The sequence below is a fragment of the Miscanthus floridulus genome, chromosome 4, assembly GCF_019320115.1.
Source record: "Miscanthus floridulus cultivar M001 chromosome 4, ASM1932011v1, whole genome shotgun sequence".
NCBI lineage: Eukaryota > Viridiplantae > Streptophyta > Magnoliopsida > Poales > Poaceae > Miscanthus > Miscanthus floridulus.
In genome coordinates, this window is record NC_089583.1 from 103,127,778 (window position 1) to 103,152,976 (window position 25,199).

The 25,199-nt window shown below is 44.9% G+C and overlaps 2 protein-coding genes across 2 annotated transcripts; both read right to left on the reverse strand.

Annotated features, from left to right (window-relative positions):
- Positions 1–569: 569 nt before the first annotated feature.
- Positions 570–5,086, reverse strand: LOC136550193 (squamosa promoter-binding-like protein 13). Its single transcript, XM_066541680.1, has 2 exons — positions 4,516–5,086; positions 570–1,163 (listed from the first exon to the last, which is right to left on the reverse strand). Exons 1-2 carry the CDS (start codon positions 5,070–5,072, stop codon positions 986–988), a joined length of 735 nt encoding a protein of 244 aa, XP_066397777.1. The 5' UTR covers positions 5,073–5,086; the 3' UTR covers positions 570–985.
- A 10,741-nt stretch (positions 5,087–15,827) lies between these two features.
- Positions 15,828–17,438, reverse strand: LOC136552403 (squamosa promoter-binding-like protein 13). The gene is made up of 2 exons (XM_066543963.1): positions 16,873–17,438; positions 15,828–16,448 (listed from the first exon to the last, which is right to left on the reverse strand). Exons 1-2 carry the CDS (start codon positions 17,334–17,336, stop codon positions 16,295–16,297), a joined length of 618 nt encoding a protein of 205 aa, XP_066400060.1. The 5' UTR covers positions 17,337–17,438; the 3' UTR covers positions 15,828–16,294.
- Positions 17,439–25,199: the final 7,761 nt, after the last annotated feature.

Consider the following 25,199-nt stretch of genomic DNA (forward strand, 5'->3'; position numbering starts at 1 on the left):
TGTGCACAACGAGGGCGCCCGCTCCTCCAGTGCTCTCGCAGTCTCGCTGATGTTTATAGGGGCTTGCTGATCCACCGAAACAATTTGCATGGCTATTTTTCTACTGAAATAATTTGTACAGTTATTTTTTCTAGAACTACTTGGTCTAGTTTTTTTTAATCCAACAAGTACTCCAGATATGCCTTGCCTATTTTACCAGCATCCCATTGTTGCCTGCTACAGAAAACATTCTACCAGGACATTGTGGTTTTCTGCACTGCCATTTCATTCTTCACCACATCGATATCAAAATGTTAAAATTCCATTTTGTGAAAGTACAGGATACTGACTGCAAAAGGACTTCAATTCCACTTGGGACTGGCTCGGTAGCTTACAATGACTTATATTCGTATTGTAGTATATTTCTTCTCTCAAAATGAAAACATGATACGGCACGGTCGATGGAAATAAAATGGTATGTCTGAAACCTTGACAAACAAGTAGACAATCTAGATATAGATCAAGGCGACTTTGGAAAAAAAAAAACATGCGCAAAATCACTGACATGTGTTAAACACAATATATATTACTACTTGAACAAATAGCATATATTACCACGATTATCAGAGCAGCATGAATACACAGCCAGCACAGATTACTGTTTGCACAGGCCACAGGATTACACACGTCCGATAGTCCAGAGCCATACTACTCACACACGAACAATTACGCTAGCAGAGTACGTAGCAGTCCCTGCTTAATTGGCTGCAGGTTAGGTTACAATCATCAGCATATATAATTAACTAGATTGGGATATAGCGGCCGGTGCACATACAAGCACACTACCACTACAGGAGGTCATGTGCACTACTGCCGACATGATTCAGTTAGCACGTAGTCCTAGTACGCAACACAGGGTAGACCGACCGACACATATTTATCGGTAATAATGCTAGCATATCCTGCTGCATGACAGAAGAGAGAGAGCGTGCTTAGATAGATAGGTTTATCTGATCTGGAAGTGGTTCCCGGCCGGGCCGTTCTGGTCGGCGTGTTGGCGGAATCCATTGCCGCCGCCGCCCCCGTGCGGGTCGTGCGAGCTCTTCCGGCGCCGCTCGTTGTGCCCCGCCAGACGCAGGCGACAGCTGCGCTTGATGTCGTCGAACTCCGACAGCTCGTGGAACCTGGAAACGTCACACACGGGGTCAGCGGTGAGCTTCTTATATCTGTTATTAGTCTGTTGCTACTTCATAGCAGATTACAGCCAAATAAATAATCGAAGGACACCACAAATTAACAAAACCGGAAGCAACATACGACGTGAAATCCACAGCATCTGGATCAGTGTTTTTACGTTCCAAATGCACGCACGTACTGCCGTCAAATCGAAGGGGCACGGGGACACGATCACGGGGTGAGAATGAGAATGCGGCGAGGGCATGGCATCGACAGCCGGAATCTGGTGCTATGCCTGTGTCTGAGTGTGTGTGCGCCACATGTGCGCGCGCGCAAAAGCGGCGACAACAAAAGAGGCTGTATTTTGAGCACTATGGATCCACGGCCCTGTCCATGCATATCACATCAAGCATAAAAAGGATCCAAAAGCAGCGTTGAAATTTCCAAGCAGTTCGATCAAACAATAAATGTCTTAGCATTCAGCACGTACTAGGTTAATTTGGATAAAGAGCACCTGAAGATCAGAACACGACAACACAGCTTGTCTTGTCTGCTGCCTCTTCAGTAGTTCAGTTATCGACTGTCTTTGCCAAAATGAGAATTTACAAGACTGCACTCGATGATACTACCTCCCTCCCTAAAAGAATACAATTCTAGTACAGTGTTACATTTTAGTACCTTAAGTTTGATCAATTATAAATAAAAAAGTATTCATGTTTATGATAACAAATAAATACCGTCATATTAATTACGAAACATATTTTTATAATAAATTAATTTAAAGACATAACTATGAATATTATTCATTAAAAACTTTGTAAAACGTGAACCACTCTTCATGGCACGCAATTCATAGTTGCATTCTTTTTATGACGGAGGTAGTATATATACTTGGAAATGTAAGTTACGTGTTTGTTTGGTAGAACTTGTCAATAACTTTTTACGTCCTAAATTAGGAACGCTTGTTCCAACTTTAACCGTTATTTGGATGCTGCTATATACAAGGTGTGACAAGATTCTCCTTCTCTCAGTAAATTAGGTTCTACGTTCCACTCACTAAAACTAAAAAAAAGTATGGTAAGATTCTCTTAGACTTTCTAGTGTGAGATTTTGAACACCTTAGACTTTCTTTGATGCATGAGATCTTACTCGTGATGGAACTCTACTATATATGTACAAAGCATAAGTTTATTCATAGCAAAGCACTCACCACTGTCTGTCACCAGAAACTGATTAATTAGGTTTATTAATTAGGAGAATCATGAAGAACTGTGAAGATGATGAAACGTACACTAGCTCTAATCAATCTAAGGGCCACAAATAGTTTTGTTTGCTCCACTTAATTAATTTAAAAACCTCCTATATTATCACTTGTGAGAGCTACTCCGTAGCCATTATGAAACGACTAGTCCAGTATAGTGTAAACGCCATATATGCATATGTCCTTGTCAGTGGCTCAACAGCACTAGGACAGCATGAACAGTACTAGCACTGCGAGCAGGGACCAACAAGAACTTGTCATCACGCACATTAACATCAGGCTAGCTACCAAGCCAGCCGGACGACGCGCTGCTATTGTATCATGCGGTGCACATGGAGATAGATTGGAGACTTGAGAAAAGTCGCAGCAAAAGATGCTGAAAGCCACAGGATCGATCGATCGATCGAGGAGAACCAGATCAGCAGTGAAATGACGGCTGGAATCTGATCTGGGGGAAGTCCCAGCATGGCATTGTCCTCCAAATGCTGCAAAGTGCTTGCAACTTGAAGTTCGTTTATTCTGAGTCAGAAACATGGAGCAAGTGCATTGGCCAGCAAGCATAAAGCATCAATCAGGGACAGAGACCAAAAACTTAAACTCATCTATCTCAGATAAGTAAGACAACTAATACATGCCTAATCATTGCTGCTGCTACTACTACTGATCATCAGTCAGGGCAAAAGGCTAAGAGGAAGGCCGGGGCCCAGGGCCCAACGGAGAGCACAACACAACCCACTGCCCTTTCAAAGCCGAAGCAGGCGGGCAGGGGAAAGGACAATGATGTCCACCACCACCGCCATGTTAGTACATGTCAAGGGCTGAAATACGAATGTTGGGTGCTTTGGCGGTGGTGCACCAGCAAAGCAAGAATAATAATCTGCTGACGCAGCCAAAAGCATGAAAACCTAGTCCGTCCTCTAATCATGCTTCTTTTCTTCTTCTTTTTAAGCTATACTCCCCCATCTCTTTTTAAGTGACGTCTCAATTTTCATCCATGTCAAGTTTTCTTAAATTCGACTACATTTATAGAAAATATTAGTAACATTTCGACTTCAAATAAGTGTATTGTAAAAATGTATTCAATGATTAATATAATAATACTTATTACACTTACGCACCATAAATAAATAGTAATAATCTCTTATATATTTAGTCAAATTGAATATACGTTTGACTCCTAACAACAACACTTGAAAATAGACTGAGGGAGTACACAATACACATGGTTTGGTTAATGGTTACTGGTACTAGTACTACTAATGAACATCGTCCTAGAACAGTAACAGTAACTTCCACTGATCCATTTTTGAGTGCGTCAGGGGTGTGTGACGTACGGATCATCTTATCTCGGTTAGGCTCACATGATTAGACCACTAGCTAGCGCGACAGTGGGTCTGCTGCAGTCACCAAAAGAGGAACTGATATATCCATACATATATCCAGATTTTTCCGGATGCAATGTGAGTATGTGACGCTGCAGGAGTATGTGATGAAGAGCAAGCTACACACATAACATAGGAGTAAATACTGGCCCGTTTGCTTCGCTGAAAAAATAAACCGAAATACTGTTCTGGTTGATTTGCTGTGAGAGAAAAATATTATTTCAACTAAAAAATTAAGCTAAAAAAGACGGATTACAAAAGAAACGAACTAAGTCACTATGCCCTAATAGCTAATCAGCATGTTCGCCGGTGGATTTCAACCCGGACTTATAGCCGGCTAATAGCATTTTTCTATCCCAACAAATTAGCACCAGCCGGGCTTTATCGGAAACCAACCATGAAGCAGGCTTAATACTGGTATCCTGTTTATTTAAACTTGTTTTATATTTCGCCACGGCTCAACTTCGATCCAAGAGCTTGCATGAGAGAGGCTGCAAGATCTTTAGCTGAAAAACCGAGCTAATACAAATCTTACAGGCTCATCATGCTATCCATGATCCAAGAAAAGGCTGTAATAACTAATAGGCTTTTGAAGATCCATGGACTTCAGGCACTATAGTTTTTTTTTTCTCTCTCTGACTAATAAAAAAATGAACTAAAGTTCAGTAGTACGAACTGAAAGTGGCTCGGCAAGTTTCGGGCGGGAGTGGGGCTTACCGGCTGCATTGCTGGCAGAAGCGCTGGCGGAGACCGGCGACGAGCACGACGGGGGCCTTGGAGTGCGCCTCGCACACCTTGTGCCTCCGGTTGTACGGCTTCTCGTCGGCCACCAGGTTGGCGTTGCACCGCTCCGCCTGGCACCTCGGCCCGCCACAGCCGCCGCCGCCGCCTCCTCCTGCCGCGACAGACGACGCCGCCGCCGCGCCCCTCCTCGCCGCCACCGGAACCGGGGAGGAGCTGGATGAGGCGCCGCCGCCCGCGGCCACGGCCCTCCTCGCCGCCACCGGGGAGGAGCTCGAGGCGTCTCCCACGGCTGCCATCTTCGCAGGCAGGTTGCCCTCCTCAGCCGCCCCGGTGTCCAAGCTGCTGTCGCCGGCCGCCGCGGCGGCAGCGAGCGCGGCCATGGACGCCGCTGCCGAGCTCGCGGAGCCCTTGGAGGACTTGCTCTTGCGGTCCATGGCGGCGCCGGCGAGGGAGGAGACAGGCCTGGGAGATCGAGGTGCGGCCCGAGAGCTGCCGAGGTGAAGCTGGAGCTCTGGTGCCGTGGCTCTCATGTGAGTGGAAGACGAAGAAGTAGGAGGGGTGGAAAAGGGTTGAAAGGGATATAAAGCCGGGTGCCGTGTGTGTGGAGGCAAGGCGCACATGTGGGCCCCTGTACCACAGCGGGTACGTGTACGTTCATGTATGCATACGCTTGTGCATGTACATGCCTTGCCAGCGTGCGTATGCCGTATGCGTATGTCTATACACGGCCATTCATACAACAGTCTCCCTGTCAAAGAAGTGAGAGTCAGTCAGGTGGACCCTACACGGGTAGAGAACAGAGCTTTATTTTTGGTGGGGAACCCCCTCTAGTCTCGGTTCCGCACCCGGGAGCAAGTATCCGGAATTAAAGGGGTCCTTTAGTCCCGGGTCAGGAACCGAGACTAAAGGGGGACCTTTAGTCCTGATGGGTAACACCAACCAGGACTAAAGGTGCCTCCTGACATGCCACGAGACCAGCACCCTTTAGTCCCGGTTGGTAATACCAACCGGGACTAAAGGTTATTTTTTTTCTTTTTCTTTTTTGTTTTCTTTTCAAAATAGGTTTTCGAAGTCGTATTGTACGCTGCTAATTATATATTTATACGCGCGTATATTATGTTTCGGTTCAAGCACAATGAACGTATTAAATCACACAATTCAAGCATAGAAATATATATATATATATATAGAACTACTACTCTGTAGCTGGCTACAAAATAACTTATTCTATAGCCACTTTGAGTTACGATAATTACTATGTTAATTTATGAGATTATAGTAACTCCTTACTAAGTGGTTTACTATAACGTTATGGTAAATATCTCCGTGTGTTATAGTAACCCAACTATAGTAAATATATATTGACATTATCGTAAATTAGTATATAAAATTATGGTAAATGGAGGTGGCTACAGAATAACTTATTCTGTAGCCGGCTACTGAATAGCCTCTCCCTATATATATATATACATATATATATATATATATACATATATATATATATATACATATATATATATATATATGCATGCATCATATATATATTTGCATGCATATGTGTATTTTATATTATATTATTTCATGTGCATATATTACAAAAGATTGCATTACAGTTGTTGTGATAGAATATGTTTCCTCTCATCATTTAGCTTGGCTTCTATGGCAGTGTTAGGTCGAAGTAGAACTCGTCCTTGGAATCGATGACCTGATCATTAAAAAATCTGGCTATAGACTCTTGAATTGCTTTGATTTGGTCTTGCCGTATGACCTTTTCCTCCAACCATCGAGCCTACAGGTTTAAATTAAAGGAAAATAAATTAATATATGTACATACATACATACATACATACATACATACATACATATATATATATAAAGACATAGTAACACAATTAATAATAATAATTAAATGAATATATAGTGTATTTTTAACGTACTTTGAGTCTCTTTGTAGGAGTTTTTTGGGAGACCACCTTGATAAACTTGCAAACATAGTAACCACAGTAGTTGTTTCCATGTTCCTGCCTCAGACACCACTTTACGAGAAAAAGATTTGTCATCCAATCTGGTGATCCGGTAAAAGCTATATGTTTAATTAATAAATATGATGCGATTTAGGGGACTTACTTTCAAAGGGATTACATTTAGTGGCGCTTTGCATTTTCTCATGTGTTGCTTCTCAATAAAGGTTTTTCAAACACTGTCTAATAAAAAATTTATCACGTCATCAGATATAGTTAATCATCATGTTTGTGTGTATATATAGTTGCTAGAGATACCGAAATTACCTCTAGATAATATCTATCATATCTTGGTAGTCTTGTTGTGGTTTTCTCATCGAGTCATAGATTATCAAGTGACTTTTCACCAGATCAATGTCCATCAATATCCAGTGATTACTGCATGTGTTTATAGGATATAACGCATAACACTCATTAATTATCTAGAATCAACATATGAGCCATTAAGGATGATCGATATTATTAACACTCACTTAAAGTTGTAGGGAAAGAGTATATCCTTCTTGTCGTGTTGGTTCACTAAGAAGTTCATGAGGTTACTCTCTGACTCAGACTTCCAATTAGGCTTTAGAGTAACTGGGTCTTTGAATACTATATGGGGATCAACAAAACCAATTTCATTGCAGCCTTCCTTTCTGAGCTCTATCATTGTAAATCTACATATATATAGTACTTATTAGGATAATTTATATGCATATACACACATATGATGAGTTTAATAATAAATCGAAAAAATTATTACTTATAGGCAATAACAGCTACTTTGTCCAGAGAGGTCAGGTGGCATAGTTGATGAAATTCTGCAAAGTCAACATACATAACATCATCGCCACAGAACCAATGTTCGTCTCTAATTCTGACACCAACGCAGAAGTCTCCACCGGTAGACACTTGCATGTACCACTTGTTTAGTAAGTATATTTGCGTCCCCAGATCACATAAGGCTTGAGGGTTGTATAGACTCTGACCTAGTACAAATTTTTTCTTCCAAATATCAACCTCTGCCGCACTCTCAATGTTTTCATCACCAAACATCTGGTAAAGGTCGAGACCAGTCTCTTCAATAAATTCATCAAGGTGATCCAAATCGATATCCGGAGGTATGTTTGCCTGATGCATTAATTCTAAATTTGAACCATATTCATTATCAACAACTAGCAGGGGGACTGATTGATACGATTGTTGTCGGAGGCACTAGTCCCTATACTTATTTTTTAATACACTATAAATTTCTCATTTTATAAACAAATAAAATTAAAAAACTCTAAAGTTCTCTATATCTCTAAACAATGAAGTGTGCTATACATGCTACAAATGAACGATGAATACTAGTTTTTAATAGCTACTTTAACCTTCCTTTATGTAAATATGCAAGCTTGAAGTGATTTTGAGCTCAAATTGCTTACAAATGAAAAAAACCACAATAAAGAACCATATATATATAGTGAACAAAATGAGATAAGACAATGGTGAAAAATGAGAGTATGAGATTGGTAACCTTTACAACTGAAGAATCGACGGAGGAATCGAAGAAATCGATGGAGGAATCAAAGAATGGATGAAGGAACAATGGAGGGAGGAAGCAAGAACACTAGTGCAGTGAGCTTCAAAATGTGCTGAGCTTGGACTCGGGGAGGAAGAAGGAGATGGTCGGGATATAAAGGAGGGACCTTTAGTCCCGGTTGGTGGCTCCAACCAGGACTAAATGTCCCTCCCAACGGCTACTACGCCAGACAGAGGTGGCAGGGACCTTTAGTCCCGGTTGGAGCCACCAACCCGGAGTAAAAGTCTACCTTTAGTCCCGGTTGGTGGCTCCAACCGGGACTAAAGGTCCCTGCCACCTCTGTCTGGCGTAGTAGCCGTTGGGAGGGACATTTAGTCCTGGTTGGAGCCACCAACCGGGACTAAAGGTCCCTCCTTTATATCCCGACCATCTCCTTCTTCCTCCCCGAGTCCAAGCTCAGCACATTTTGAAGCTCACTGCACTAGTGTTCTTGCTTCCTCCCTCCATTGTTCTTCATCCACCCCCATTCGATCTGTCCACTATATTACTAATTCAGAAGCTAATTTCCATATTTCATCGTATTGCAGTCGATCAGTCCTTCCAAAGCTGATGAGTTTATCATTAAGAAGAACATTCTTTCGACATTCTCTTCTTGAAGGTGATGACCCACAGCCACGGCCTGCCAGTGACTTGTGCTGATAGCACAACCACCACTTGTGAGGAAAGGAAAACAGAAGAAATCGGATGATGAGAGAGGTGGTAGTGAGAGAGTCCAGTAGTGGCAGAGGCTAGTTCACGCACGTAGACCCCTTTTGTCTTTTCTGGTTCCAGGGATTGACTTCGTACTCACAGTTTACTTCACACACAAGGTTTATGTAGCCATCCTGTGATGATAGCCCATACTTTGTTTTTGATCCAATAAATTAGTTATGCAGCTTCTGCAAGTTATTTGCCCTAATGTAATCTGGTGAAAGGTGAAATCTTGATGCAGCCGTTGGGAGGGACATTTAGTTCCAGTTGGAGCCACCAACCCGGACTAAAGGTATCTCTAGTCTCGGGCGCAAAAAATGCCAGGACTAGAGCCCATTTTAGCCGAGGATCAAAGGTCTATTCTCTACTAGTGCTAGGATAATAGTACGGTAGATCTAGGAAGATCATGCGAATGTAGAGATAGAAGCCTAGCTATGGACTTTATAGATAACTTTGTATCTATGCTAACTTAGGGATACTAATGGTTTTATTTGTCCATACATGTTTGTACTAAGGGCTCATGTTAAAAAATTTATACTAAGGGATCTGAATGGACAAAAAAATGGTGGACTTGTATGTGTGCAACAAATAAGGTCATGTTAAAAAGACAGCATTGGATGATCTCGTATAAACACTAGAGTTTTAGCGCTCATCAGAGCACTTTTCTAAAGAATGATGGTAAAGAGAAGACCCAAGTTGGACAATGCAATAGATAAGGAACGGTTCCTAGCGATGGTTAGGCCCTCCACAATGGAGGGTGATGCCCAAAACTATTGAAGGTCCAGGTGAGAGAAGTTGGCATCGATCACTGTTTTGACACCAGTTGTGGGCCCACAGAGAAAATAGAAAAAAATGAAAAAGCAAAAGCTAGAACCGGTTCCGTGCATGTGCTGGTTTAGCATGTGTGTCAATCTCTCTCCTCCCTCTTCTTATTCTATTTAGTTAGCACCGCTGCTTGTACTTGCGTTGCTTCCATTTCTGCTGGCATTGGCATCGCCTACTGCAATGGCAGGAGCGGTGCCCTAAATTTCTCTCTCGGTTTGAAGCACCACTCAAGCGATACACCATGGAGGGCCTTAGTTGATGACATTGCAGGAGAAGAATGCATGATTTGTTGCCATGATTGAAGTGGGGCAGAAATGGATTGTAAGTTGGTCCAATGGCTAGTTCCTAAGAAATGTACTCATTGAATGTTCTAGTGTTGTGTGTTGCGCATCAATCATCCTGTTAGTTAACAAATCAAACATTGGGCAACAACTAATTTTGGTTAACGAAGCTATTTCTACCCCTTCCATGGGTTCATTTGATACAATGCCTAAGATTGTTGGAGACCAGGAGCCACCACACTTTAGAAGACAAAATCCACTAAAATTTTACAATTTCATCTGAGCTCCTAGCACATGCTTAGTGAGTAGTTAGTGCTTGATAAGGACTAGCTAGGGATAGTGATTGTGACTTGTGGATGCCATGTTGTTTGTTCAAGGAGGAGCACACTTGTACTTCTTGTTCATTGGCACCATGGCGACTTGAGGGACTTGTTGGCCCTCCTACTTGATGTAGAGCGACAATAAGGCATTGTGTGGAGCCAAGGAAAACCATGTGTGGCTCAAGCTCTCTAGTGAAGATGGTGTCAAGTGTCCAAAAGAGAAGGCAAATGGTGAGGCTTGCCTCCATGGTGAGTGGCTCACTCATTTGGACCTCTCAGTGTAATTTTGGCGTGCACCGGACTTTGGCCTCCATCGGGTCCAATCATCTATTAAGCGTTGGTCCGGTCATGGTTGTGTTGGGCGCACACGCTTGAGCTTCTGAGGATTGGACTCATGTGCAGGTCTGGTCGCTTTGATCGGACTGAGATTGGTCGATTTCAAGCGCTCTGGGAGCTCTCTGGAAATGACTGGACTCTGGGTCACCCTGGGTTCGGTCAGTGGAGAGGCGCGTCCGGTTGTTGAGCTGTGCGCGTGCGTGTGAGCGCCAACGGTCCAATTCAAATTGGAGGCAACATGGTGTGCTCTGGTTGGCTGGTTGAAGGACTGGACTCTGGCAGGGTCCGGTCACTGGGTCCGGTCACCCCCAAGCTGTGTAACTGTTCAATTTTAGAGGGGGTCTATAAATAGACCATGACTGGCCTTGGGGTGTCTCTCTTGGCCATTTGACATTCTTGACATCCCTTTGAGCTGAGAAACACCGCTCCCACTCATCTCTCCTGATTGTTGTTCATCCATGTGAGTTGGGAAAGCATCCAAGTGCATTTGCATTGCGTTGGCGCAGCTAGTGGCACTTGTGGTTGCATTAGCTGCGGGTTCTCTTCTTACTCTTGGTGGTTGCCGCCACCTAGATGACTTAGAGTAGAGGAGAAGCATTGGCACAAGTTGGTGATTGTTCATGGCCATCTCCCGGTGATTTATGAGGGGTCTTGTACCTTCCCCGGTGAAGAGCCAAAAGGTAACTTCAGTAAATTGCTTGTGTCATTGAGTTACCTCACTTGTGGGTAGGTTCTTGCGGCGCCCAAGTGTTGGGTTAGGTTTGTGAAACACCTATTAGCGGCCAAACCAACAAGTGTTGGTCGATACAAAGGGGACTAGCATGCCAGCAAGCACGTAAACCTCGGGAGAAAAATCATGTGTCTCATTGTCTCCATTGGTATTCTCCCTGAGTTCTTTGGTATTCATATTGATTGATTGAGCGCTTGCCTCGGACGGTATAATCATCCTACCTCTTTCCCTTGTATTACCTTGTCTCTTACTTGTTGTAGCTTGAGTAGAGGTAGCTAGTTGAGTAGATCAGTTAGTCTCTTGTTAGTTAGTAGCTATAGCTCAACTAGAGTAAGAGTAGTGATAGTTTTTTGTGTGCTTAGAGATTGTAAAGAACTAGAATTGTGGTATAGGTGGCTTACAACCCTTTAGAGCTAGAGCAAAATTACATTTCGTCATTTAGGCTACTAACCCTTTGCTCTAGTGTATTTGTAGAGAATTTTTATAGGCTATTCACATCCTCTCTAGCTATTTAGGACCTTTTCACTTCGTAATGTATTCCAAGGCCTTGAGTTAGAGATGCTTGGTTGCCAGTAGCATATCATTGGTTGAGATCCAATGTGAACTAGAGGTGGAAATTTACCCACTAATACAATGGTATAAATCTTTGTGCCCGAGTTTGGGCCCTTTTTGTGTATGTTGGATAAAAGGACAATTTTAAATGGCCACCCATATTCCTCTAGGTCACTTGGTCGGAGTTGTTATATGATGGCGCTAGATGGCACTGCTTCCCTGCAACAATTCACGCATGTAGTTAATTATTTTATTAGAGTGTGTCATGCTGGGCTTTCTCAATTTCTAGATGAATACATGGTTAGAGAATTTTTACAATGGTTGATATGCTATAATTTTTGTTCCTGCTAGGACTTGGGAGAGATGTTTCTAACACCGTGAGAGACAACGTTCCCAGTTGCACACTGGGCCAAAACTAGATCCTGATTTAGCTTACCGTTCTTTTGTAGTTATTTATCAGTATGTTCACAAGAATATATTAGTGAAATTGGCACCTTTCTTGCCCTTTGTGCCTAATTATTCATCCAACCAAATCATCTCAGCACAATACATGTGTGCATGTATACATGCTGTGAAACAAATGTTTGTTGGCATGCTTTTTTCTTCCTATTGTGCAATTAATGGCTATGTAAAATTTATGGTCTTATGTGCATGAGCATTGAAAGAATTTTTTTGGTAGTTAGTTTCTAAACCCTTCTCCTAGCAACATTTTCATTAAGATTTGCCGTTGTCACCATCTGTCGGTGAGAAAAGTGACCAACAAGTAAATATTTGTCATTTTGCCATACGTTGTGATCGGATGTGGCCTAGCACTCAATGACACAGGGTTTATACTCGTTCAGGCAATGTGCCCTACGTCCAGTTTGAGTCGGTTGGTGACTTTATTCTTGAGCCCTGGTACTCGAAGTTTGCTGTGGGGTTACAAATGAATGGGAATAAGATGGGGGTGTTAGAGGTCCGGTCGGACTCTGGACCAAAGGGCCAAGAGTGACGGGAGCTCCTATGTGCGCTAAGTATTGGAATGTATGCTCTGTGTAGCTTTAGAGTTCTAGAGCCGTGAAGTTGTTCGAGTGCTCAGAACATCTAAAGCTAGCAGAGTGAGAGTTGGAATGATCCGTCTGTCGTCCGTCTTTCTTCTAGGAGGGAGCGCATCCCCTTTTATAGGTTAAGGGGATTGCCTTACAAGAGAGAGAGTGTGCTACCTAGTCTTGTTGCCCACGTTGTCGGGTACAAGATGGTTTGTCGGCGCCCACAATACTATTGATGGCCAAATGCATGTGGCGGGCTCCATCATGTCCTTCGGGTATGGCAAATATCGGTGCCTACCATACTATAGGAGAAATGTCGGTGGCCACAACACTATTTATGTTCTGATATGTTTGAAAGGTTGTAAAGCACCTTTTTTGGCATGGTCTGGTGGTACTGTCCTACAGGTGTGTAGGGTATGGTCCTCGGTATTGCGGTTGATTTGAGTGCTTTGTCTTATCTGCTCCGCCTAATTCTTGGGTCCTTACCGAGCAGGCGTCTCTGTTTGGTCATTTCCTAGTCGACTCCGATCGCGTCGGTTAGAGAAGGCTGTAAGCAGAGGTTTGGTGTATTCCCGATCGAAGAAGCGGGTCGGAGTCGGAAGCGAGCGTCATCCCCTCCTTGGTCAGGCCTTTTGATCAGAGAAGCGGGTCGGAGTCGAAAGGGAGCGCCGTCCCCTCCTTGGCCAGGCCTTCCGGTCGAAGACTGGATCGCTCTTTCTGGCCTGTCATTAGGTATCTAGGCCGGCCCAGGAGTTGCGCGTCATTTATAATGTCGTCTGCTGGGCCGAGCTTTTGCTAGGAAGCGAGCCCATTAGGGACCCTGGGTTTATGAACCCGACACCATCTAATAGAATTCCTCTAGGAGTATATAGTATATGTTTATGTCATCTATGTAGTTCAAATATTCATGCATACTATTTTTCTTCTGAAGAAAATCTCTATAGTTATTTTAAAAAATGGCTTACCACCTCTCACCTACAAAGATTGACATTCTAGCATTTAAATTTGTTCCACAAATAGTGACCACTTACCTTTGGACCAACTTGATAGATATACGGAATTAATCATGGATACATGCCACTACTACATAAAAACTTATGCGAGGTGTTTGGAAAATAGCCTCGGAGGCAAGCAGGCATTTGAACCGCCTCGGTTAATGCCTGGGTTTAACCGAGATGGTCATTTTTATTAACCAATGCGGTCACAATTAACCACCTCACAAAATCGATTTTATAGAGGCGGTTAAACCTAAAATCTACATAGAAGCGGGCCTTGCCTTAAAAATACCTCCATTTTTAGAGGCGGGCCCTCCTACAATGTGGCCGAGCCCACTCCCCGTGCATCTTGGCCCGACACCAAGGTCACAATATATATACGAGAATGAAACCCTAAGCCCATCTCCTCTCCCTCACCCGCTCACCTCCCTCCCTCCCTCTCGCAACCTCTCCCTCTCCCACCGACCCCTCTCTCTCTCCCTCATTTCTTCTCCCTCGCCTCTTCCCTCCACCACAACAGAGGTGGCGTGGATCTGGGCGAGACTGCTCTCTCTCTCTCCCCCCTATAGCGACGTGCTCTCCTCCACGGTGCCCCTCCTCTCCTCTCCCTCTCCCCCATAGCGGCGACTCCCAAGCCTGTGCTGCTGCTGCGGCGGATCCCTCCCTCAAGCTACGGTGATGGAGGTGGCTCCTCCCTCTCCCTCAAGTTGTGGCAGCGGCGGCGATGGCTCCTCCCTCTCCCTCAAGCTGCGGCGGCGCGGCTCCCACCTCTCCCTCAAGCTGCTGCTGCTGCGGCTCCTACCTCTCCCTCAAGCTTCGACGAATCTAGGTGAGGAGCTCCTCCCTCTCCCTCAAGCTCATCCGGTGGCGTGGATCTGGGCCAGGAGTCCTCCCTCTCCCTCAAGTTCCTCCGTCGGCATGGATTTGGGCGAGGAGCTCCTCCCTCTCCCTCAAGCTCCTCCGACGGCATGGATCTGGACGAGAAGCACCTGGATCTAGCGGTAGGGAGCGTGCAGGTCCAGATCTGGCAGCCGGAGGCCGGATCCCGGCGGCAGGGAGCATGCAGGCGCAGATTAGGCAGCCGAAGGCCAGATCCTGGCTGTGTGCGCGGCTTTGGCTGTAGATCCTAGCGGTGACAGCCCGTGGACGGGCTCGGTGGGCTCTTGGATGGGCTCACTAGAGGCTTGTCCGTGGTTTTTTTTTATTTGATTAACCGAGGCGGGCGGCCAACCGCCTCTGTTAAGGCCGAATTAACCATGACCTTTGGACGGAGGCGGATGACTTGCCCCTCATTAAGCCATTTTGAGTAGTGTGTGCAATTAATTGAAGTGAATATCAGGCATACAATATCAGCATCACTTTGCCTATATAAAGAAAACATATGTGCAATAACAGTGACAACTAAACGAGAGATCGACATCGGTTTGAATTGTGTAAAAGAATCTCTATGACTCTTTCAGCGAAGGACAACGTTCCATGAGCCCGTAGTACGAAGTTCTACTTATGGATCAACATCATCGTAGACCTACTTCTTCCTTAGTGAACGATCATAATGTCGTTTTGTGGTATGAAGACATAGATGTCATGAAGGTTCGTCAACTCAAGGAGTTGATGTCTATAGTAACATACATGCTTATGACAAGGGAGTAACAATAATATAATACAAGTGCAACCTTTCGAGTTACTTTATCAACTTTTGAACTCATGAAGTTTCTTTCATATGACTCCAATTTGGACACTCGGTGCGTGCATTTTCATATATTTATTTATCCCGAAAAGAAACATCACTATTCATTTAGTCATAGATGGTGTGTCCGTATTGGGAAAAAATTGAAAATATTACATTCGAATTAAATAGACAATTCAAAATAGGAGCAGCTTCCAAAAATAAAACATGCACATATGAATCACATGTTAGAAACAGCACATCCAATTCACATTATATTACTACTCGAGTAAATATTAAATAGCATATATTACCACAATGCATTATATCATCAGAGTACAACATCGATACAGAGCCTGCACAGATCACTGTTTAGCACAGGCCACAGGCCGGATTACACATCCGATAATCGATCCATACTCATACGCACAATTAATCACGCTAACAAACAGTGCCCTGCTTAATTGCCTGCAGGTTACGTTACACAATCAGCACAATTAACTAGGTTTCGTGGCAGCACCTCCGGTCTGTGCACATACAAAGCACATTGCTTACATGAGGTCATGTGCTGTGCACTGCCAGTTAATTAAGTTAGCACGTAGTAGCAGTACGTACCATACGCAACACAGACACAGGACAGGCTAGGCGGCGCGCAGACACACACTGAGACACATATCGGATTATCGATCGGTGATGCTAGGTGCATCCTGCATGACAGAAGAGAGCGAGCATGCTTAGATAGGTTTATCTGATGTGGAGGTGGTGATTCCCCGGGTCGCCCCGGCCGCCGTTCTGGTCGTGCGCCTCCGCCGGGTTCCTCCGGCGCCGCTCGTTGTGCCCGGCCAGGCGCAGGCGGCAGCTCCGCTTGGTGTCGTCAAAGTGCGACAGCTCGTGGAACCTGCAAGCAGATGGGGATCAAGAGTCGTGAGTGAGGCAGAGAGCTCGTGCCTTGTGGACTGCGACATGGATCGGAGTAACCAAAACAGGAAGAGGTATCCAAACACGAACAGAGGAGTACGGTTAAACTTGCAAAGAGGCAAAGAAGCAGTTGCATGAGAGGCTGCTGCAAGATCTTGAGTTGAAAGGAACCTAGGATCCAACAGCTCATCATGCTATCCATGATCCAAGAAAAAGCTGCAAGCTTTCTCAAGAGATCCAACGCACTTGAGGCATGCGCTAAGTTATTTTTAAGACTGAATTAAGCTCATCTAATTTAGTAACCGTACGAGCTGAAAGTGGACGGTGCTTTTGAGCATGTCACGCACGCCGGACGGCATCACTGCACCCATGACCCATGTGCCGCGAGCAGAGGCGGGGCTTACCGGCTGCATTGCTGGCAGAAGCGCTGGCGGAGGCCGGCGAGGAGGACGACGGACGCCTTGCGGTGCGCGTCGCACACCTTGTGCCTCCGGTTGTACCGCTTCTCCACGCCCATGTCGGCGTTGCACCGCTCCACCTGGCAGATCGGCCCGACACCGCCGCCGCCGCCCGCCGCGGCGGCCACCGCGGCGCCGCCGCCCCTGCTCCTCGCCGCCGCCACCGGGGAGGAGCCGGAGGCGCCAGCCGCCGCCGCCCGAGAGGAGCTGCTGGAGGCGCCACCCACGGCCGCCAGCTCCGCGGGGTTGTTGTCCTCCACCCCGTGCGGCGGCGGCGGCGCGCCGTTGTTGGCCGCCCCGGAGTCGTCCGAGCCGTCGCCAGACGCCGCGGCCGCCGCGAGCGCGGCCATGGACGCCGCGGCCAAGCTCGAGGGGGCCATGCCTGTGCCGGCGAAGGAGGAGTCAGGCATACGCGGTCGAGATTCGAGAGCTGGCGAGGGTGGATCGGAGCTCTGTGGAGGCCTGGAGCTGTGCTACCTTCCTAGGCTCTCAACATGAGTCTCTCCATATGAGTGGAGGATTGGAGAAGCAGTGGGCTAGAAAAATGTTGAAAGGGATATAAAGACGGGTGCCATGTGTGTCAAGATGGCAACGGGTACCCGAAATCCGAGTACCCGACGGGTTTTACCCGATAAGAAGGCGGGTATGGAAGACATTTTGCACCCGCGGGTACGTTAGTGGATAAATTCTTATACCCATCGGGTATGCGGGTACGGGTGTGGGTGTATACTACCCATACCCGCATACCCGCGGGTAAAAAAAAACCCGCATAAATAATATCCAACCTCTGTAATTTTAGCCCATATAAGCATATAGCTCATATTTGGCCCATATAAGCATATGAGTATATATATTCCAGAACTCCTTCAAACCCTAATCCTCATCCTCACTCCACTCCACCAGCCCATATTTCTGTTTTGCTGCTCTATTGTTGATTTGTTTTGCTAGAAGCTATTATATTTTGGTGTGTGAACTCAGGTATATTGTCGGGTAAGAATTACCCGTCGGGTGCGGGTATGGAATGAATTTTCTACCCGCCTGCGGGTATGGGTAACCCGACGGGTAAAATTTTGATCTGGCGGGTGCGGGTCGGGTGGCCAGTACCCATCGGGTACGTACCCGTTGCCATCTTGACATGTGTGTGGAGGCAGGACGACGCACATGTGGGCCCCGTACCACGGCTGGTACGTGTACGTACATGTATCACGTATGCATACACTTGCGCATGTACATCGGTATATGGCTGAGTGCTGATGTATATATCCCTATATACATTCATTATTGTACGTATTAGAGAGATGTGGGATGTAGATCTCCTGGACTAGAAGCGTAGAAACAGTTGAAAGCCGAGCCCTCGATCGAAAGGAAAATTAAACCAACATTATTCTTTCTCCCCCACTACTACTTTCTATTAAAAGGAGAAAGTTTCCTTTCTCTGTCGTTGTTCACAACCTCCGCATAAGATTACACGAACTCAATCTCTCTCGTGCTTATACAAGCTAGAATAGTGTATCTAAAGATCAGCACACGTAAAGACATGGTACAGAGTTCGATTCCAAGAAAAGTAGAAACGCACGATGCGACTGACAAATCAATCTTTAAGACGCAAGTAACCACGCAACATGTTGTGCGCCCTGTTGTAAGGCATGGACACGTTTTCTAGTCTATATCTACTATGAAAAACCAGAAATATCCCTCCCCCATGTTCCCTCACTCTTATTTGATCTGCATCTATCTAATATTAAAAAACGGTAAATTTCTTTCTCCCATCCTCCATCCCTTACCTTGTTCTGCCTCTCGACCCATCATCCCTCACTCTCATCCTTTCCGCCCTGAGTTTGGAGCTGCAAAGTCTTTGTCTAATGTCATAGCTTGGCTGCCTGAGCCTATGGTTCATCTTCCACCTTTCTTAAACTCACATCATATACACGTAATGTCCAACTATTTAAGTTGAGTCAATCGTGTCAATTTCTCATATAAATTAATCCTTCTATTGTACTAGTATTTATTATGAGCCTTGAAATTTATTTGATTTAATGTTTGACTAAGCCTAATTAAATCTAATAAAAAATGGTTAACACATTATTATTGACATGAACACCGTGTAACAAATTGTACGTCATGTTACACATGACAGTGCACAAGCATACTTACAATTTTTTTAATATTAAGAGGATAAAATTTCTTCCTCTGTCTTCTCAGTCCGTCCCTCTCTCACGCGTCTGTCTGTCTCTACACTCCCCCGAACATACGAGTCTCTACGAAATACTAGGTACTTTAAAAAGGGTCTACGAAACATATACAAATGATTAAATGTTGAGTCTGTCTACCTAACAACCGTATGTTTTAGCACCCGGCTACACCCATTTTTTTTCCACATGGTTATTGTTCATCTTCCTCCTGTCTCCTGTTCATCTTCCTTCTTGGCACAAATCACAGATCACGAGTAACAAATCAGACATCACAAGTAACAAATTTTTCTATAAAAGGACATAGACAAAATTTAGGGTGTTGCCGGAGTTGGGAAAGAAGAAGCTCGCTGGAGTTTGTTTCCGATGCCGGGCGCAGCGGCGGCGGATAGGGCTAGGGACTGGCGGGTGAGGGCACGGCGGCTCGTGCGCCGGCTGACGGGCGGTTCCGCTGAAAAAAATCATGTGCTCAGGAGCTAAAACACACGGGTGTTATTTAGCATTTCCATAAAAGTTTTGTATCATGATATTTGTCCTGATGGGTTTTAAAGTCTCATGAAATTTACTCCTGGTTCATTCACCGCCAATCATACGCACGTAGGTACGTGAAAATAATCACGTGCTTACCTAGTATTTGTCCCACTGCACGCACCTTCAACTTCTCTGGTTCTATAATAGCTGCGAAGACGCAAGGTCATCTCCTAGGTCACACCGCTGTGTTGGTTTTAATTGTTTTCTATTTATGTAATATCGAAACTAGAGGTATTTTGCTAGGATGGTCCAGCTACGGCTGTTTTAGGTCGATCTCTTTCAGCGCTTGATAGCAGCGTGTCGTCTGTATGTTTAAACTCTTCTACTTAATACAATGATACATAAATCTTTTGTGTATTCAAGAAAAATTAATAGCTGGATTGAATTTTGTAGCAGGTGTGGTACGTTACAAGCAAGTGTATACAGCAACAGCTTCTACTAACTAGCTAGACATAGACAGGTCTTGCGACTGGTTCCAACATGTAAGCCTACGCTCTGCTAGTTTAGAGCGACTAGGTTTTGTCATATGGCTTGTAGCCAGCGGGGCCGGTGGGCACCGCGCGCAGTCGTGTTTCATTTCATTCCACCGTGGCCCTTGCCTAGGAAAAGGAATTAACCTAGCCACGGCACCGCATGGCCGCCCACAAGGGCGCGCAAGCGCAACGCAACATTTGCAGCGGTCCTCGCACGGACAGGCCACGGGAGGAGCGCTCCCCAGCCCCAATCCTACCGGGGGCGGTCCCCGTCCCGTGCGAGCGCCGAGCGCGGCCCACGTGGAGACCGGGCGGAACACGGAGCGCGAGGCGCGAGTAAGGATGGCAACGGGATCTACCCGTCGGTTATCGTTGGAGCGGTTTTTTTCTCGCTACGGAGAATTTATTTTGTCTCCGTCCTCGTTAACTGTCTCGAGTATAGATTCTTGTCCATCCCTATACCTGTCAGGCATCGGGCGGGTAACAGATACCCGACGGGTACTGCATACGCAATAAATAAGGACATTTAGGGTCACAGCTTTGCAATCGGAGATATTTCTTCTCCACCCGAGTATAAGTGTCGGAGTCTCGGAGATACCAAGGAGAAGGAGCGAGGTTACGAGGAGGACGAGCAAAGATGGCAGAGAGACCGAACTGAGAAAGCGAGGGGTACGAGCGCTCGTGAGGCAGGCGTGCTTGTGCTACTGGCGGAGATGGTGAGAAAAAATTGATCTATGGTTCCTAGAACACACAAACTATATATATGATTGTTCAGATTTGGACCAAAATACCTATGTTGAGCTTCTTTGGGCCTAATACTGGTATGACAGCTCAAATAGTCGGGTTCCCCAACGGGTAATGGGGACGGGTAAACAGGGAACGTTCTCGTACCCGCTATACCCGTCGGGGATGGATTCTTGCCCATTTAGATACCCATGGGTAAATCTCCTAATAGATCAAATACCCGTCGGATATGGAATATCGGGGCCCGTTGCCATCTTTAGACGCGAGCTAGCGGTTCATCTGGCCGGGGGCCGGTGGTGTCAAGGAGATGGAAAAAGAGTACCTACCTACCGAGCGATGATCGTCTGTTTCGTTAGCTTATAAGCTATATTTTTTCAATCAACAAACATTATTTTTAATCAAACTTTTTCAATCAATAAATAATATTTTTTTCTCACATAAATCAGCAAGCGGTCGTGAGTTATCATGCAAGCGATCAGAGTACGCGGTGGGGCTGGCCGCAATCATCGCCGGGTGGTACGGGCCGGGAGCGACGTGTCGTACGCCAGTGACCGGCTCGATCGATCGGCGTACCGCGAGGGGCGCCAGCAGCCACCGAAGCTGACGCGCGCGCGGGGTTGCCCGGCCCAGGCCGGGCCCCTCCATGTTGCTGCCCGGAGACTGGCCGTCGTCCGCCGTACGTACGTACGCGTGTGGGGCGGCCTCTGTTGATCGATGCGTGCAGCCAGGAGGCGACGACGAGAGGCAGCGCTGGGACGGAGAGGGACCCGGACGGACGGACGATCGGACCGGACCGTGCGCCGGGTACGGTTATTCCGAGCCGCGACCGGCCATTATTTTAACTGCGGTAATTCCCGGGGAAATTAACAGTGCTGTGCTTTGGCGCTTGGTCGTCGTCTCGGCAGCATGAGTAGTGTAGTATATAGAGTATATATAAGAGATATACAAAGTGAGGTTTGGTATTATTGTGAACAAAGTCCTCGACATATGTTCCTACGCCTCGCCATCGGTGCGACACATGGGTTTCCTTCATGTCCTGACTCCCTTCAGGGACGCAAATGTAATTTGGCCCTCTTTTGAGGATTTCTTTGTAATTTTCCTATTAGTTTAACAATGCATGTGTCTTTATACAGTAAAAAAACATGTGAACTTGCACTCCCTTTAATGCAACATACATTTAGGATGGGCTAACTAATTTATTTTAAATTAATTATCGTGTCCTCTAATTGATAGCTATATATTCAAAATAGAGGGAGTATTGTCAAAGAGCACATGAACACCTCATGATACGACATAGCTCATGAGAAACCTGAATTTCCAGAATGGACGTATGTTACTTTCGTATATATACAGATCAAATTACATTATTCTTACAACTGTATTATTGTGCTTAACATTCGGGAAAAAGTATTATTGTGCTTAACGGTCAAAATATATCACCAGTTGACCGCACCGGTAGCCCGTAGACCCAATCTAAAAATTGATAGTTGTGGAAAGGATGCTGCTCATACCGGGGCAAATTAACTTAGGTGGTGTTTGGATCACTATGAAGCTATATGAGAGAGTTATCGAGCATTGCTTGAGAGTAATAACTCGGGTCTCTATGAACCAATTTAGTTTTATACTCGGAAGGTCAACCATGGAAGCCATTTTCCTAATAAGACAAGTTATGGAGCGATATAGGGAGAAGAAAAAGGATCTACATATTGTTTTTATTGACTTGGAGAAGGCTTATGATAAAATACCAAGGAATGAATGTGGTGGGCTTTGGATAAACATAAAGTCCCAACAATGTACAACAATGTTGTGACTAGTGCTGTTTGCCTTAGTGATGGATGAGGTCACAAGGGACATACAAGGGGACATTCCTTGGTGTATGCTTTTCACGGACGATGTAGTGCTAGTTGATGAAAGCCGGACATGAGTGAATCAGAACTGGAGTTATGGCGGGAGACTTTGGAGTCCAAAGGTTTTAGACTGAGTAGAACTAAAACTGAGTATATGAGATATGACTTCGGCAATACTACTCTGCAGGAGGAAGATATTAGTTTGGAAGGTCAAGTAGTACCTAGGAAGAATACCTTTCGATATTTAGGATCAATACTACAGAGAGACGGGGATATTGATGAAGAATTGAAGATGTTAGCCATAGAATCAAAGCAGGTGGATGAAGTGGCGCCAAACATCTGGTGTCCTATGTGACAAAAGGGTACCACAGAAGCTAAAATGCAAATTTTATAGGATGGCGATTAGACCTGCTATGTTGTATGGTGTAGAATGTTGGCCTACGAAAAGACGACATGTTCAACAGATAAGTGTCGCGAAAATACGTATGTTGCGTTGGATTTGCGGTCATACAAGAAGGGATCGACTTCGCAATGATGATATACGTGATAGATTACGAGTAGCACCAATTGAAGAAAAACTTGTCCAACACCGGTTGAGATGGTTTGGACATGTCCAACGGAGACCTCTAGAGGCACCGGTGCGTAGTGGAATTCTAAGTCAGGATAGTAAAGTAAAGAGAGGCAGAGGAAGACCGAAGTTGACTTGGGTAGAGGCAATAAAAGGAGACTTGAAAGGATGGAATATACCCAAAGACTTAGCCTAAGATAGGAGTGCTTGAAAAACAGATATTCATGTGCCTGAACCTTGATGGCTTCTGCTGGGTTTCAACTCTAGCCTACCCCAACATGTTTGGGACTTAAAAGCTTTGTTGTTGTTGTTGTTGTTGTTGTTGTGTTTGGATCACTAGTAAACTTTAGTCCTTAAACTTTAGTCCTGCTGAGCTGTTTGGGTCCATAGGCTAAACTTTAGTCCTCTAATCTACGATGACTGATTTGCCCTTATTTAATTATTCATGCATAGTCATGCATGCGAGCAGCAAGGGGTATGGGGCGTTCAACGCCCGCCCCGAGAGAGTTTAGCCCAGTTTAAGACTTCTTTGAGAGCAAAAGATTTTAGCCCAGCTTTTAGCCATTTACTCACTTTTAGCCTCCCTGTTTATTCCCCGTCAAAAAAAGGCTAAAGTTTTACCATAAGATCCAAACAGGACCTTAGGACTAGACTAGAGGAGATAGATCCGGCAGGTTGCGTATCATTTATATCTGGATCATGCCTTCATCTTCAATAATCAATATGAGTGACAAATTTGCCCGCTCGATCTGTGCTAGTGTGTGTAACACGTCTTCCCATTTTTGGTAACTAAATCTAAATGTTGGATTATGTCTCCTTGGAGAGAACAATTGTTCAATACTATGTGTGTAGTAGTGAGAAAGTCCCTGCTTTACCTTGTTTTATTCAGGATAGGATTCCTGCCTGCCTGCCTGTGTGCAAGCTGTTGCTTTCACGGTTTCACCTCGTCATAAGAATTTTGCAGGCAGGGAGACAAACTATTCAGTATCAATCACGTCTGTTGCGTTTGGATCAAACTCTGGTCCAAAGGCCATGTGGAATAGTAATTGTAAGTGTGGCTAGCGAAACAACAACACGCGTTCAAGGTCTTTATTGGGATTTCTAAATTCTTACAGAATACGAACCTAGTATAGTTTATCTGTTTTGGTTCATTATATTGTGGTCAAACTTGTTCACTTGGGTGCAAATCCTCAACATAATGCGGTTGCTTGTATTTTTTTGGGGTTTATTTCAAGATTTAACAATGCTATTCTACTATTCTAGTGCTTGTGGTGACATGATAAAGTCGACTACATCGTTTCCTGAAGAATATGGTCATCTTTAATAATTAATCACATCGTTTCTTCAGAGTATGGTCGTTTTCTGGAGTTCTTTTGTTGCTAGCCACACTTTACCACATCTCATTTTAGACAAGTTCGATCAAATTAGACTGTGTTTGGCTGTCAACTAGACTTAGACAAGATTCTATTGAGCTCCACATGCCATATAATAGAAAAGTGTGGCAGTATTCCTTTAGGCATGGTAAATTTTGGCTTCAATTTTCTAACTGCACTTCGTATAGTTTGTCATACTTAGTTGTAACAAATTATGGCTGGAAACACAACCTCTAATAATTACTACTCCTAATACATTTTTTTTTTGACCAAACTCGGGTTTTCTGGGCTTACCAAACCAAACAAACCTGCCATGTGAAAAAATTCAGATCAGCTCCATCAGCTATTTTCTGCGTCAAGAAGAAGATAGATTATTTAGCCTACCCTTATCTCAGCTAGCTGCATCACAGTTGCAAGAAATTCAAACTTTGATACAGGAAAGATCATGGGATGAAAATGTGAACGATACTTGGAGTTACAGTTGGGGCTCTTCCAAATTCAGTAGCAAGAAAGCCTATGGAGCTCTAATTGGCACTACTGCAGCCTCT

What these genes read in the sequence shown, in the direction of transcription:
- LOC136550193 (XM_066541680.1), bottom strand. Translation starts at nt 5,072, where the DNA reads ATGAGAGCCACGGCACCAGAGCTCCAGCTTCACCTCGGCAGCTCTCGG. An exon ending in TTCTGCCAGCAATGCAGCCG is followed by an intron (nt 1,164 to 4,515) that starts GTAAGCCCCACT and finishes TGACGTTTCCAG; the next exon opens with GTTCCACGAGCTGTCGGAGT.
- LOC136552403 (XM_066543963.1), bottom strand. Translation starts at nt 17,336, where the DNA reads ATGCCTGACTCCTCCTTCGCCGGCACAGGCATGGCCCCCTCGAGCTTG. An exon ending in TTCTGCCAGCAATGCAGCCG is followed by an intron (nt 16,449 to 16,872) that starts GTAAGCCCCGCC and finishes ATCTGCTTGCAG; the next exon opens with GTTCCACGAGCTGTCGCACT.